Genomic DNA, 15,993 nt, shown 5'->3' on the forward strand with positions numbered 1-15,993 from the left:
CCTACTAACTTTGCAACATAACAAGGCAATCAAGCCTCTCTGTCCACCTGATCCATGATGACCATGACTGAATTAACAGGTGAGTGTGAATTACAAATATGTAGCTATGTAGGCTATGCAGTTTTATACAAGTCGGTTACTAAAAATCCATCTAGATAAGTGCTTTTCCAGGAGCACTCACAGGAAGTAGAGATAATGCAGAACAGGTCACGTGCCAGCGAGATAAAAGCAGATGTCAGAAAGTGTCAGGCTCAACAGGTTTATAGATTGAGAAGAATCACACTCTGCAGACCTCCTCCAAAAGCAGAAGGTTGAACAAAAATCCCAGGCTTTGTTTACTTTCCCCCAGGAATGTTGCCATCATTTGAGAATATTGAATTGATGCAGCAGGACAAACTCCAGCTGAATCGAGTGGTGTCTCATAAAAAGGTGAGTGATCTGTCCGTTTACATATTGAATGAACTAGAGGAGCTGGCATTTAATATGTTGTCAACTGTGCATAGGTACCATGGCTTTATAATTTGCTTTCATATGAACATAGAAAAATACAAAATAAATCCAGCATGAAGGTGTTTTTTTTCCCGTACCTGTGGACATTATAAAAGCTGTGTTCTGCATGTCGTAAAATGTCATAAAGCCATTGTGTAGGAAATATATCATGTGGGCTTTTATTTTACAATAAAGAAATACTTCAAAAGGAAATTAGGTTTCTGCTGTTTTTCAATGTTGGAAAAAGTCCTGGATTATGTTATTTTACTTTCTTTTTTGTATTATTAGAACAGTGATGTATTTATATGCCAGATGACCTTAAATGTTTTGATTGGTCAAGTTGGTGCTTATTTCACTTGTTTTTTTTGGACTGACTCGTAAACTGCTGTTATATTAAACGCCATGTAAAGTAAACTCGTTCTCTATGTAGCATTTTAACCACAAAAAGTAGCAGTTTAATACATTGAGTAGCTTACAATTTTATGTTTCCCTTTAAACTTAGCAGCTTGGGATGTATAAAGTAAGTTTGTGGGGGGGGAAAAATCCTCCTCTCTCAGTAATTAACTATTGATCCAGAACTGGCACCAGACTACTTTCTGTCCCGTAAGATGAAGGTTAATGGGCGGCTGTGGCTCAGTTGGTAGAGTCATCGCCTCTCAACTGGAAGGTCGAGGGTTCGATCCCCAGCTGAGCAACAGGTCCGATGTGTCCTTGGGCAAGACACTTAACCCTGAATTGCTCCTGCTGCTTCAGTGGCGGTGTATGAATGGGATTAGTTACTTCTGATGATACTACATAGCGATCACTAAAGGGTGGGTGTGACAGGCGGTGTAAAAGTGCTTTGAGTAGTCGGAAGACTAGAAAAGCGCTATATAAGCTCAAGTCCATTTACCATTTAATCGGGTTCCAGCTCAGCTTCAGCTCAGCTCTGACATCACTGATGCAGTGAAAGCCAGCACCCACTGCAGAGGCTCCTCTGCTGTCATGCAGTTAGCTCTCTTCCCGGGCTTCATCTGTGCACTGTTTCCCCCTTGTTGTCTCAAGGATGGTGGAAGCTGAGAATGAGTCCCAGCTGGTTCAGAGTCCGGCGATAAGTGCTGCCAGACCCGATAAGCACCTTTCTCTCTCCTTCTTTCCAGCGCTGCGACCTCACCTCCTGGATCAAGGAGAACATCGACAAAAAAGAATGCTGCCTCTTTGAGAAAGATGTCAGGTAGGATCAGTTACTCTCTGCTGTCATATTTTGGTGTTTAAAGTGTTTACTTACCTTGTAGTTGCTGCTTCTGCATAGAGATACTGTATCATCTGCAATCTGTTGTTTATATGGGAGGAGACATCGCCCACAATGCTGTCAGATGTACATGACAATTCAATTCTTAATTTTTTTCCATCAAACTGTCTGTCCAGAAATAATTTGTAATTTGACCGATGTGTTTTTATCTCTCCGCTTTGCTTTTTCGTCTTGAAGACTTTTTTTTAAGTTTAAGCATTCATTGGCTCCTGTTTCTCCACCAGAGAGGATGTCTGCAGGTGTGGATATTCAAAGATTGAACATGTGGGTGAAGCCATCAAGCCAGAAGACTTCACAGGCGAGTCTTGGGACAGACACAGACATATCCATGAAGTTCCCACTGATGCTTTCGGAGACATTAGCTTGGGTGGTTTGGGGCAGAAAACGGGCAAGGTGAACCTTTTGCTTTCTCTCCAGTAAAATAAAAAAACACTTCTGTGCATGTAAATATGTCCTGCATGACATTAGCCTCACTCTTTCTCTTTTATTGCATGTCTATTTTTCAGTATGCACGAGTGTCCACAGACACTAGCCCAGAAATCCTGTACCAGTTACTGACTGAACAATGGAAGCTCTCCCCTCCCAACCTGCTGATCTCAGTGACCGGAGGTGCCAAAAACTTTAACCTGAAGGCTCGAATCAAGAACATGTTCCACAGAGGTCTCATCAAAGTGGCCCAGACAACAGGTAACCCTGCTAGGGAGAAATGTGTAAGTGTGTGTGTGGGATTTCAAGGTGTACAAATGAATAGCCAGAGAGAGTCTGTGCAGGCAGGTGTTCTATGATTACCTGTGAGGTAAAGGAAGTATGCTATTGTATCTGCCAGTCCTGTTTTTTTAGCTCCCTTCACTGTTTAAGTCAAAGGTCCATTTCTTCTTCTCAATAACTTCTCACTAATCTTATTGTCTTTGTACTGATCTCATGTACTCACTCTGATATTTAACACTGCATACATTCTTAATTATTTTTAAAGTGTAGTGTGTTGGCATATATTCTTATTTATCAGTACATGTAAGAACATATATATACTATTTCCAATCTAACTTGAGCTTTTGCTTCTAAATTAGGCCTGCATGAGATGAAAAATATGCAACGTGCAGTAACATTGTTTAATATTGAATTAACAATATGCAGTATGTTAAATAAACAAGTTAAAGAATGATTATTCACCAGGCTTGGCCTCCACTAGAAAAACAACCCCCTGTATCCTCCCCTTTGTGCAGAACCTGATCTTGACCAAGAGTAGAGACTTTCTGGAGTCTAGTCATCATGTTATGGCTGTGTGATAGATTAAACATTCATTTTAAACCTGTGGTTTTTCAATGACATGCTGGGAGAAATCTGAAATCTGTAAAAACCCCTTTGTAATTTATACCAAATACTATACTATGTACTGTGTTGTTGACAGGTGCATGGATCATCACTGGTGGTACACACGCAGGTGTGATGAAGCATGTAGGGCAGGCTGTGAGGGACAACGCCCTGAGCGGCTCCATTCATGGCCAGATTGTGGCTATTGGAGTGGCAACATGGGGAATGATTCACAATAAGGAAGCTTTGGTGCATCCAGAGGTACAATCATTACATTTACACACTTCATGGACTGTATGTGTTTCATCCTGCAAGATGCAACATCCTCCTCCTCCTCCTCCTCCTCCTCCTCTTCCTCCTCCTTTCTCTGCAGGGTTGTTTTCCAGCACATTACCTGATGGACATTAAGGGCCAGGGCCGACTCTCCTGCCTCGACAACAACCACACCCACTTCCTGCTGGTGGACGATGGCACCCACGGAAACTACGGTGTGGAGATTGAGCTGCGTAGCCGTCTGGAGGAATTCATTTCAAGAAAGAGTCTTGGAAACAAAGGTTAAACATATCTGATGATGTGACAATAAAACCAGCAAAGAATTTCAGATCTCAAGTCTTGTCCTTTCTATCTGTCCTGCTGTTCATTTTAAATGGATTTTTCTTATCGTCTGACCTCCAGAGAGTGGAGTGACCATCCCTGTGGTGTGTGTAGTTTTAGATGGAGGACCAGGCACCCTGAATGTGAGTAATTAGTTTTCTGCCCCTCCCTTTCTCTCTGTCCATGGAGCTGCCTTGTCTGACTGCCTTGTGTTTTTTTCCACTCAGACAATCTATAATGCCATGTTGTGTGGGACACCATGTGTGATCTTGGAGGGCTCTGGGAGAATAGCAGATGTGATCGCCCAGGCGGCAGGACTACCATTGAGCCGGGTGACTATCGACCATATCCACCGGCTGGTGAAGAGGTTCTTTGGACAAGAGTATCAAAACTTCTCAGTCCTTGAGATCAAAGAGTGGACCAAAAAGGTTTGTGAACAAGGTGGAAAGTCTAACATGAACAAACCAATTTCCATTACTTTACATTTCTGTTAGATAGATATTGAAAAATGAAGATATAAATCAAAGCTTATTGATGAAATGTTTGACATTACATCATCACTCCCTGAAGAAGAAAAAGCTTCCACAGATTCGTATCTTCTCTGAAACCTCTTTAGATGATCTAAACTTTTTTAAAGTTGATGTTTTTCTTCATCATGAATTGAAGTTTTTCAAAAGCGGTGAACAGTTACAGTTAAGTGGTTTTTTTTTTGCCAAGCTGTTTGAAATTGAGCTTGTTATAAACAATCAGCAGTATGGTATTATTTTTGTATGCAGATGACACTCAACCATTCATACCAATAACGTCTTAGATTTTCATCTAAAGTGAAAGATCCCATTATTGAGTAAGCTGAATTCTCTCTTTAATGAGATGTTATCACAATCTTCTGATCTCATCCTCTCTTCACAAGTTAACATTTTTTTCAGAATTGATCAAAAAGTCTTTGGTGAACTTATTTTAGAGTTTACGTTCAAGTCCAATAATAGCGTTCAATAATAGCGTCTTTGTATATTAATTGATCATTGTCTTTAGATTTTTTTGTGGTGTTTATTGTTGTTATCTGTTATATTTACTTTTTTTTTTTTTTTTTTACTTAATTTTTGCTCTCTGAAGCACTTTGTTACTCGTGTTTCTAGACGTGCTTTTCAGATGAAGTTTCAGGTCTTGCTTGATTGTGTCTGCTGCATTATTCAGATTCAGGACATCATCAGCATGCCTCACCTGCTGACGATCTTCAGAATCAGTGAGGACGATCACGGGGATGTAGACGTGGCTATTCTACAAGCGCTACTCAAAGGTAATGATGATCAGTGTCTTACTGGACTGACTGTAGATATAGAAAACAACATTAAATGACCAATATGTAACTATGACAACTAGCACGCAGTCCAAATTCCAAACATTAAAGAGAGCTGTCTCCTCCCTAGAGTCTATGTGCATGCAGGTTACCATGTCCCGGACACTGAAGCTTCAGTGTTTAGCCAGATCTGCATCAGTCTTGAAACCTTTATGCGTTCTAGCCTCTCCATTTTTCAAAAGCATCTCCAATATTTATCCTAGCTTTACAATCTTCCTCCTCATGGAGCTTATTAGAAACATGCAGAGGCTTTTTAGGTCAACAGCAGATTTTACAGTATATTCTTCACAGTAAGTCAAAATGCTAAATAATGAAAAAGTACAAAACACACTTCCATGTATGAGAATGAGTATTATATTTAGCCATTATACATATAAAATATTTTAAACAATACAGACAGTTCAAAGTCATCAGTCATATATTATGTAGTGACTGAAAAGGCATAAGCAGAAGCAAACTGCTTATAAACGCCTATCCTACATTCTTAGGAGCCTTCTGAGCTACCAGCTCTCAGAAGGAAAAAGAAAAAAACACCAAATAAATCATTCACATTTATAATGATCCAAAATAGCTTTGCGAAGCATTTTTTAAAAAACAAAAAGTGAATGACAGGTTTTTTAAAATTTATATCGGCATCGTTCCATAATTTAACCCAAACAACAGAAACACATCTCCTTTTAATACCTTTTTTGCATTTTGTACAACAAACTTACAAACACCTCTTAAATTGTATTTGCTCTCTCAAATTGTAAAGAACCTCTGTATAGAGTCTGGGTGTGACTTTGACTTTTCTCTAAACATTATTTGTCTTCACATGTAAAATGTTGCTCCTTAACTCCATTTTACAACACATAATAAATTGACTTTGATCTGGTTTTTATGGTCAATTGGAAAGACAGTACATAGACTTTGTTGCATCATTACTCAATAAAAAGTGCCTTGATCGCGGAGAGTGACTGATATGTTGTGTAAAGAAAATGCCTTTTGAAAGAAAGGTATCCCTTGCAGTCATTTATTCAGTTAAATCAATGTAAACAGAAGTAGTAAAAAAAAAAAAAAAAAAAACATTAACAAATTCTCTTCTCAGCTTCGAGGATCAGTGAGTCTCTGGGAATTGAGTGCTGGAAGAGGCAGCTGGAGCTGGCTATAGCCTGGAACCGAGTGGACATAGCAGAGACGGAGATCTTCACTGAGGAGAGCCAGTGGAAAGTGGGTTTCCTCAGTATACAACATTTTGTCACATTAAACACTTGTATCAGTCTCTTTCAGACACAAGACAATATCCTCCCGTCTTTGCTAAAATAAGAACAAGTTAAATGGCTTGACTTTGAAAACATTTAATATGATCCTTTGATGACCTTTCTTTCTTTAAGAAAAATAGAAAAAAAATAATAAGTTGTGACCACTTTAACATGAAAAAGTATCCAAATAGCATGGCCAAATAAGAACATAAACCTTGTTTAATGGAACTTTAATGATAGAGAGTTGAAATATGATTGTATAAAAGACTGTACCATCAAATCAGAGAAGTGTATTTATTTGTAAAGTCTTGATGATTCTACTGGAATGCTCATCCTTTGTTGATGCACTGGTTCAATCCCACACAGTCCAGTGACCTTCACTGGGCCATGTTCTCGGCCCTGGTGGGCAACAAGCCTCAGTTTGTGAGTCTGCTGCTGGAGAACGGTGTGAGTCTGAGAGATTTCCTGCAGGACGAGGAAACCCTGTGCGAGCTCTACAAACAGATGCCCGGCTGCTTCTTTCTGCGCAAGTTGGCCAAGCGGGTGGACAGAGCACGCCGCAGCAAGAGGCAAGAAGAGACCATCTCCATGACTCATGTGTCTGAGGAGGTGTGCCACCTGCTGGGCAGCTTCACCCAGCCCATCTACCCCCCTTCCACCAGGACGTGCAACTTTAATATGACTATGGAGGACACATCTGCATCAGTGAGTCTGCTTTATCCAGACTAAAGTACTTACAGCTAAATTAACAAGTCGTTATTTTCCTACCACAACTGTTGAGTGTTTAGTTGTGTTTCAATATAATTTTTTTATGCATTTGTAAATAAATATGGCTAGACAGAAGTTAGATTTGAGAACTTTAAACTGATGTCTGCTCTTACATTTCTGAGAGAGTCATGCTTTGATGATGTATTTCTGAGATTCTGAGTCTAATGCTATAAACTCTCCCATGAATGCACATTCCTTTACTTTCCTCCAGCTGTCTAAATCTCAGGCAGGTTCAGAGTCTCCACATGATGAACCTCAGAGGGACTACGGCAGAGATCTTTTCCTCTGGGCTGTCGTCCAAAACAACAAAGATCTTGCGGAAATTGCCTGGGAGCAGGTGATCTTACTCTTCTGCAGAGAGCTTTTAAAATACTACCTGGTGTGTCTTGTGTCATGTGTACATCCTTGTATCTTTGTGTATCTGTATGAACACAGTGTAGAGACTGCATGTCCGCTGCTCTGGCTGCCACTATGATCCTGAAGAAAATGGCAGAGGAGGGCAGCGATGCAGACGAGGCAGAGGTCATGCATGAACTTGCTAATCACTATGAGAAACAAGCCATAGGTATAAGACAATATGGGACATTAAAGGCTTTTTCAGGTGTGATATTATGAGATATTACAAGATTGGTACCTGTTTCATTGTGTGTGTGATTGCATATTCCAGGTGTGTTCAGTGAGTGCAATAACAATGATGAAGAGCGGGCTCAGAAGTTGTTGGTTCGTGCGTCACCATACTGGGGAAGGACAACATGCCTAAGACTGGCACTGGAGGCAGATGATAAAAGCTTTGTAGCTCAGTCAGGAGTTCAGGTAAAGGGAACTTTCATATAATCTTTAGGGATTTTTGTTCAACAAGCTCTTGACACATACTAGTGTTGTAGAAAAACAATGAAAAGTGTATTTTGCATAATGTGTGACCTTTAAAATAATCAGTTACGTGTTTCTAAATATTCAGACTTAATTAAACATGGCTACACAATCTTATGTAAAAGTCTTTCTTTGTAATAACAAGAAATTAATATTGAAGATTCAGATTGGCTCAATAAGATAACATACTCATCTTTTAGGCTCTTCTGACTCAGATCTGGTGTGGCGAGCTCTCAGTGGTTAACCCTGTGTGGAGAGTGCTCATCTGCATGGTCTTCTTCCCACTGATCTACACTAGATTTCTTGTTTTCAGGTGAGTTTTTTAGGTCTGTAGAAAGAAATGTCTTACTTTTATTTTAATATAGGCGTTGCACGTGATGTCTATTACAACAATAGAGTTGTCACTATGCAAGATACTGTATGATTCTTGGCACAGCAAGACTTTGATACAGCTACAACGGTTTGAAAGACTTTCAATAGGAGAAATGTTCTTAAACATTTAGCTGCAAAAACAAAAAAACTGACATTTATAGCTAATGCTCTGCAAATATATAAAATGTTCTTACTCAAAAGCAAAAGGAAATACTAAAGGTTAATCTCCCAGTCCTTAGGGCGTATTACATCTGTTGGCTTTTTGGACAGTAATCAGTCACTATATAGAAACAATAATAACATTACATAAAGGGTCATACATTTGGATTGCCACAGATACATTTTACATTATTGCTGTTTGCAAAAACGATTTTGTCAGACTCGGCACAAATGGTGGATAAAAAAGCTCAACTCTTAATAATATTTTAGAGTTCAACAAATATATGCTCAAAAGTTCAAAAGAGCAGGCAGAGGTACACAACCATTACCAGGCAAAAAACAGGGTCCAGAAATGAGTCAAAGTCAAGTCTACTACAAAGAAAACAGGCTGGAATGCTACTCTCACAAGACAAACTGGGACAAACAGCAGGGAGCGTAAAGACTAATTACACATGAGGTAATCAAGAACAAGTGAAAACAGCTGGGTTGATTAGTGATGAGACTCAGCTGGGACCAAGACGTTGACACAGTAGGGATGAGGAGGAATGTGAAACATGTGGAGGACACAAGAGGGCAGCAGAGGGTACCTGAAAGGAGAGGGAAGTCATTCACTCAAAGAAAACAACATGAAAGAAGTCAAATATTAAAATAAAGAGAAACATAACCTAGTCTGAACATTAGGGTATGACAGATTTGTTTTTTGGAGAGGTTCATATATCTGAATCTATTAATGTATTTGTGCTACAACTTTTTCCTCATCAGCTTTGATCATTCTCTGTTGAAAGTAATCTTAATCAATTGTAATTCTTTCTAGATGTGATGAAGTTATTCAGAGAGAAACTGAGAAGAATGAAGAGATCAAGACAGTGGAGAACGTGATAGGAAATGTTCTCCGAACAAAAACTCGTCGTCTGTAAGTAGACAGTTTCTGGTCCTGCTTGCAAGCAAGAAACAAAAGTCCTAAATGTCACTTGAGAGAAAAAAAACACTAAGCTATCTGTGACCTCAGTGACCTTTTCCGTCCACAGTGATGCAGCCAGACTGCAGCGCCTGAAGATCCTGGGCAGCTGGTCCAAACTGGTCTGCCTGTACAGCTCTCCTCAGGTCAAGTTTTACTGGAACATTGTGTCTTATTTCGCCTTCCTCTTCCTGTTTGCTGTGGTGCTGATGATCGACTTCCAGGAAACGCCCTCTCCCGCTGAGCTGCTGCTGTACGTCTGGCTGCTCTCTCTGGTGTGTGAGGAGGTCAGACAGGTGAGAGAGTGCAGCTGGGACTCACATTTATGGAAGTATAGATGAACATACACTGAGGTCTTAAACTGCTGTTGTGCTTTCTTACTGTATGAGGACGACCTGTTTAATCATCCTCTATTGTGATTGTATCCTTATCCCTAAATGTCATCAAAGGAGAGTCTTTTGTATTGTGTCATTATAAATGATTAAATGATTGGTTCTCTATCATCGCAGCATAATAATAGCATAATTAACTTAGAGTGTAAAGCTTTTATCATCAGTTTAAAACTAGCTACTCTGGAGATAAGAACTATTTCAGTGGTGTAGAAGGGATCGAAGAGAAATGTTCCTACCAATATCAGGCTACCACAGAATGGTCCTTATCAATATGTTTGATTAAAATCAATGTGCAACTCACATTCAGCCCGTGTAAAGATTTTTCATACGAGACAGCTGTCACTGTTTGTCTCTGTTAACACAAACTCCAGACTGGATTTCACTTCACTGATAGACCCGGGAGTTATTTGTCAGTTTATGTTACCCATCAGAACGTCTGTATGTATGCAATTTCTCTCTTCTCTAATTATTGAATAATTAACGGTTGAAACAGAAGATAGAAACTCATGAATGCCAGAAATCCAGGCCACTAAGACAGACAGACACAGGCAGGCTCACCCACATACAAGCCAGTACAATTGACTTTACGATTCCACAACAGTGATGTAAATGAAGCTCTACTGTCATTACACATTTATACTTATACAATGCATCCACCATGGTGTAACATTGATGTCCCATTATGTGATTTTACATTGCATTACAAACAGTGGGAGCTGCACATAGATACACACTCACACACACACTCATAAAAAGCTGTTTTCCTTGACACCGCCTTGCCCCTGTTACTCCTCTGGTTAAATCTCGGATGCTGGCTCAGGGGTCAAACGACTTGAATGTGGCTGCAAAAGCCAAGGAAGCGCTGTTTGAGCTAATATTAAAATACAAATTTTTACAACAGAATGAATCAGCCTGGTACAGAAAACAGTCTTGGTCTTAATAACTTTTTCCTTCAAATGAATTTTTATTGACTTGTCCATTTTAATTATGTTAAGGCTCAGGGATATGCCCCCAATTGCACAATTAGGGGTGTGGCTTAACTGACTGACAGATGGGCACATTGTAGCTGTTTGCCAAGAAGCTTAAGGCCTGCCTGAACTCCACCTCTATGTCTGTTACTAAATTGATCAAAAAACAGGTGGAGATAACATTTTCCAGTACAGTTTCCCCCCCCTCATAGGGCTTCATAACACTTCTTCACAAACCAGTGGGTGACGTCACTGAGACTACGTCCATGTTTTATACAGTCAATGGATGTACCTCAACACTGCATGTCCCACTCCTTATGTCTCAATTCATGGGACATATCCCTCTGCTGCCACCTATGGGTTGGTGGTGTGTAATGCATCTGGGGCACATCTGTCCCTCAGCAGCTCTTTTCTGTTGTATCGAGGAGGAGCAAATAGGCATGTACTTGGTAATGGAGGCAGGCTGGTAACGTGACCATTCAGTCATTTTTTATTAATTTGAGGTGAAATTTAACCACATAGGTGGATGCTGCACTCTGAGTGTGCCTCATTCCAATAACTATTTGTACAACTAAATAATCCCTAAATCACAAACCGCCCATTTCTGTTTCGCCTTTTTTTTCTCAGTTGTTTCATGATCCTGATGGCTTTGGATTTCGTAAAAAAGCCAGGATGTACATAAATGATGTGTGGAATATTTTAGACGTTCTGTCCATCCTCCTCTTCATTGTCGGCCTTGCGTTTAGGTATGTTCTTCTCCTCCCTGATGATCACTGTTTGCTACAGAACTGCTCTCCAGCCCACGACTTACAATGTTTTTCTTCTTCAGGTTAACCACTAAACTTTTCTATGCGGGCAAAGTTGTCCTCTGCATCGACTTTGTTGTGTTCTGCCTTTGTCTCATGGCCATTTTCACCATCAGCAAGACCCTGGGACCCAAGATCATCATCGTCAAGAGGATGGTGAGACTTTGAATTAAACGACAGCTGACCTGATGCAATGTGGGAGCACAAAAAAACACTTTGCTCCAAAATACCTTTTATCAAAGACAAAAAAGAGGCTTCTGCTTCACTGGGCCTCCATCTGCTGTCTGCACATGAGAGAAACAAATCAAAAGTGATTTTGAATGAAGTGTAGCAGCTGGTACCGCACTGGATCTCAGTCAGATTGGAGGTTTTTTCATCCATGACCAATTCTACCATGCATGATTTCCTAAAGAGCCCTTTACTGTTTAAATACTGGAACATCCTACTGGAAAGTGTTCAACCTGGTATAGATCATGCAGTCTGAATAATCCAACTTATTTTAGTTTTCACAGTGAACCTATATAAAGTCCCTACAGTTTTCAGATATGACTTATGTCTGGTGTGTGTTTGTCCCACAGATGATGGATATGTTCTTCTTCATGTTCCTGCTGAGTATCTGGGTGGTGGCATACGGTGTAGCCAAACAAGGAATCCTTATCGACAATGACAGCCGGCTGGACTGGATCGTCCGCGGTGCAGTTTATGAGCCGTACCTTATCATATTTGGAGATTTCCCCACCAATATTGATTGTGAGTGGAGAAATGTATTATTTCTTTGTTGTAGAATCTCAGTCTTTGTCAACAAAAATAAATCTTTCTCTGTTGTCGTCTCTGTGCAGATGCTGCGTTTGATATTGACACCTGCAGCATGAATGGCACCGATCCTCTGAAGCCCAAATGTCCTATCCTTAATGAAAACCAAATGCCAGCCTACCCTGAATGGCTCACCATCATCATGCTTTGTGTTTACCTTCTCTTTGCCAACATACTGCTGCTCAACCTACTCATAGCGATCTTCAAGTGAGTCAAACTTCTCTGTGTCTGAGTACTCGTAGTAGTGAGACATCTATAGCTATCTTAGATGTTCATTTTGTTGTCGTCATGTTTGTATCTGTCATCCTCTTATTTTTTTTAATGCATTTTTTTCTCACAGCTTTACGTTCCAGGAAGTTCAGGACAACACAGACACAATCTGGAAGTTTCAAAGATACGAGCTGATAAAGGAGTACCACAGCCTCCCTGCTGTCCCTCCTCCTCTCATCATCTTCAGCCATCTCTACCTCTTCATCAGGCTCTTGTTGATGCGTCGGCCCCCCGTCATATGCAAAGAGTTTAGTACGTTTTGAATAATTTACTTATTTCTGCACGTCAAAGTTCAATACTGTAGACGTTCAAGTTTGATCTTCATCACCCAGAGATAAAACATACAAAACACTCTTTCTGATCGTAGGCTACAATGATCATTTATGAGTACGATTATTATCTTTTTAGTTGTTTGCTTGAGGAAAATGCTCTTTTGAATGGATCTTTGAAAAACTAGGCTTTTATTTACAACCTAAGAGTTTCAGTTCCAACCCTGCCATATACAACAAGCTCATATCACATGGTTCATTTTCAATGCTTACATTGGTAACATGCTTACAACTTACACATCTTTGTGAAAGTTGGGCAACTCCATCTTTGTGACCTTGTGTTGAGAGATCATTTTGGTCAAGGTTCCATACACACATATTTTCCCGATGTTGTCCCTTTTATAATTGTGAACGTTTCTGAGCTCTGAAGAAGTAGTTTGACAACACTTCAAAATAAAAGTTTAACACAATGTCCTTTTTCTGAATCTGGATCCTAATTCCTCTGAAACTGAAATTCTTGTATCCATTTGTCTATGTGCATCTACAGTCTTATTTAAGGTGAAGAATTCATTTGTGACTCTGTTTTTCAGAGAATGAGCTTCCTCAGATAGAGGAGGAGGAGCTGCTGTCCTGGGAGGCGTTGATGAAGGACCGATACCTGCTCTCTACACAACAGGAGCAGAGTCAGAGCATGGAGCGGCGCATCCTGGACATGGCCCAAAAGTAAAACCACACAACGACTGTAGCCCACTGTAGCTGAATAACAAATGTTTGAGCTACTTCTGTCTATTTGAGATCTATTGTCACATCTTGAATATTGTTTTAGTCCAGATTTGGTCAACAAAGTGTGATTCCACCTCCTCAACTTTTTATTCAAACGTTGAGAGTCCTGTGTGGTTGAAACTTCTAGTTTGTGACAACAGATAAGGGATAAAAGAAAAGTCTGTTGGAATGAATTTATCATAAAGCATACATTACTACCCTTCAAAATGTCCATTCTCCTGTTTCACCTTTAATCATCCTGTTGCCTTCATGTTAAGTTCAGATCCTGACCCTCACTGTTAAAACACACAGCTCTGGATTTAATTCAAATGAACTTCAAAGCACACAAGCTCTGCCTGAGTATCTGCCTTTGAGCCTCTTTTAGCTCATTGTTTTGGATTGTTAACCTCGGCTGTACTCTTTCTTTAAGACTGATAACACTTTCATGTGTCTCTGGAACACATTAAAGTTCATACGATCACTTTATTTATCTTGCTCTGAGCAAGATCTCACAAACATCAACTTTACTTAATACAGGGACTTAATCGTTGTCTCAGAGTTTGGCTTTTGTTCTACTTTTACTGTTAAATATAAATATAATATTATATAACGTCAAACAATGTAGCATTAACACTAGAATAAGAACCAGACATCTATATATTGTTGTTGTTTGTCTCCTGAGGGTTACCACCATGAACGATCGACTCGAGAGGGAAGAGGAGACGAGCTCTGCTGCCATGGCGACAAGACTGGCTCGACTAGAGGAGCAGGTTGTGACCTGTTTTTTTTTTTTTTTATATATATATTTATCACTAAATTTGCACCTGCGTGTATATTAAAGTTTTTTTTTTTACATCAGGCAGCATGAGTGAGGCGCAGTACAGAAAATAGATGATACACTTCAGTTGCATTTTATTTCCAGATGTCCCTGATTAAAAAAAATAATAATAATCTTTCATCTTCCGTGTTGTACAAGCAGTAATCAAAAGTATCTGACCTACTTTTGTTTTGTCATCAGGTTGTCCAGTCAGCCAAAGCCCTGCAGTGGATTATGGACAGTCTGAAATCTCAGGGTTTTGCCTCCAAAGAACCACCATCGCTAAGTCAGCTCCCGACTTCCTGATTCCCATGATTGTTTACATACCAAACCTCCTCTTGTTGTGCTTACTTCTTTATCTTTCCCACAGCCACAGCAGACGAGTCCCCCGACACTTTGAGGAGCACAGCTGAGAAAGAGGACAGGTTCCATGTGTAGCCGATATTAGCAGCCAGGTTTTACGACCTCTCTTCCTGCAGGACTCAGGACTGTGGATTAACATCTGGGTTATTTTTTTACCAAGAAACAAAGGAACTGATCAATGACTTAAGTCTCCCCCTCAGACAGGCTCTGGAAGACAGGATATTATAAACTTTTACAACGCCTGGAGTAAACAACCAAGCGGAAACAGAACACTCTGCTATCTACGAATTGACTCCAAAGACATCAACTATGACCGAAACCAGTCTCTGCAAAGTCGTTAAAATTGACCATCTGTTGAACTACTGCTGAAGGACTGATTAAACCACAGCGTTCAATTCTGCATCAAATGAACATTTATGTCTTTCTTCATCTAGATATTTGTAATTGTCACATTGAATGTATTATAATCATCTTTTTAAACTCAAAATCTGATCTTCAGAATAGGAATAAGAGTTATATTATGTTTAATAAGAATTTGACATGGAGCGCTATTGCCATCTAGTGTTAGAATTTCCATGAATACGTAACCTTCATAATTATACATTTAGACGTGTTATAAAGCATACTATAGCTATAGATGGTGTTATTTAAAGACACCAATTTATTTTCCTACTTTATTAATATGTCTTATTAAGAATGTTGACTGTATAACATGGTTTTGTTCACCTACAGGCTGGGATTAACTGAGGATGTTCCCAGATGGTGTGATTTTCATCTCAACATGAATCTGATAGAAATGTTTGTCTAAATTTCTGACGTGAACCTACATCAACGTGGATCTGATAGTAATAATATCGAAATTAATGTACGGTGACGTATATATGTTTAGATTCTTATTCTTAATCTTACTGAGTAAACTCGGTTTAATGTAAACAATTGCCCTCCGGTCAGAATGGGAGTGACCCTTCTCCTGCAGGCCCCCTCTTTTCCTGAAGCTGATAAGAGTTCACACTCAGCTTAGATCTCCAGATGTTTTAGTTTGGTAAAGTTTTAGAGCTTCTTGCTCTTGCTCGCTTCTCTTCGGACTTCAGTCTGAATCACTTCTTTTAAGTTTGTGCCGTAG

At 39.7% G+C, this 15,993-nt stretch overlaps 1 protein-coding gene across 1 annotated transcript; it reads left to right on the forward strand.

The window, feature by feature from the left end:
- LOC132987301 (transient receptor potential cation channel subfamily M member 2-like) lies at nt 1–15,270 on the forward strand. The gene is made up of 27 exons (XM_061054280.1): nt 1–79; nt 350–429; nt 1,629–1,702; nt 2,005–2,173; nt 2,287–2,467; nt 3,189–3,352; nt 3,465–3,645; nt 3,767–3,828; nt 3,913–4,113; nt 4,880–4,982; nt 6,130–6,251; nt 6,650–6,988; nt 7,263–7,388; nt 7,487–7,616; nt 7,719–7,864; nt 8,122–8,234; nt 9,267–9,365; nt 9,481–9,706; nt 11,398–11,516; nt 11,600–11,732; nt 12,155–12,326; nt 12,416–12,596; nt 12,730–12,911; nt 13,519–13,651; nt 14,373–14,460; nt 14,709–14,793; nt 14,878–15,270. Exons 1-27 carry the CDS (start codon nt 55–57, stop codon nt 14,943–14,945), a joined length of 3,702 nt encoding a protein of 1,233 aa, XP_060910263.1. The 5' UTR covers nt 1–54; the 3' UTR covers nt 14,946–15,270.
- The last annotated feature ends 723 nt before the right edge of the window (nt 15,271–15,993 follow it).

This window comes from Labrus mixtus, chromosome 13 (assembly GCF_963584025.1).
Source record: "Labrus mixtus chromosome 13, fLabMix1.1, whole genome shotgun sequence".
In the NCBI taxonomy this organism is placed as follows: Eukaryota; Metazoa; Chordata; class Actinopteri; order Labriformes; family Labridae; genus Labrus; species Labrus mixtus.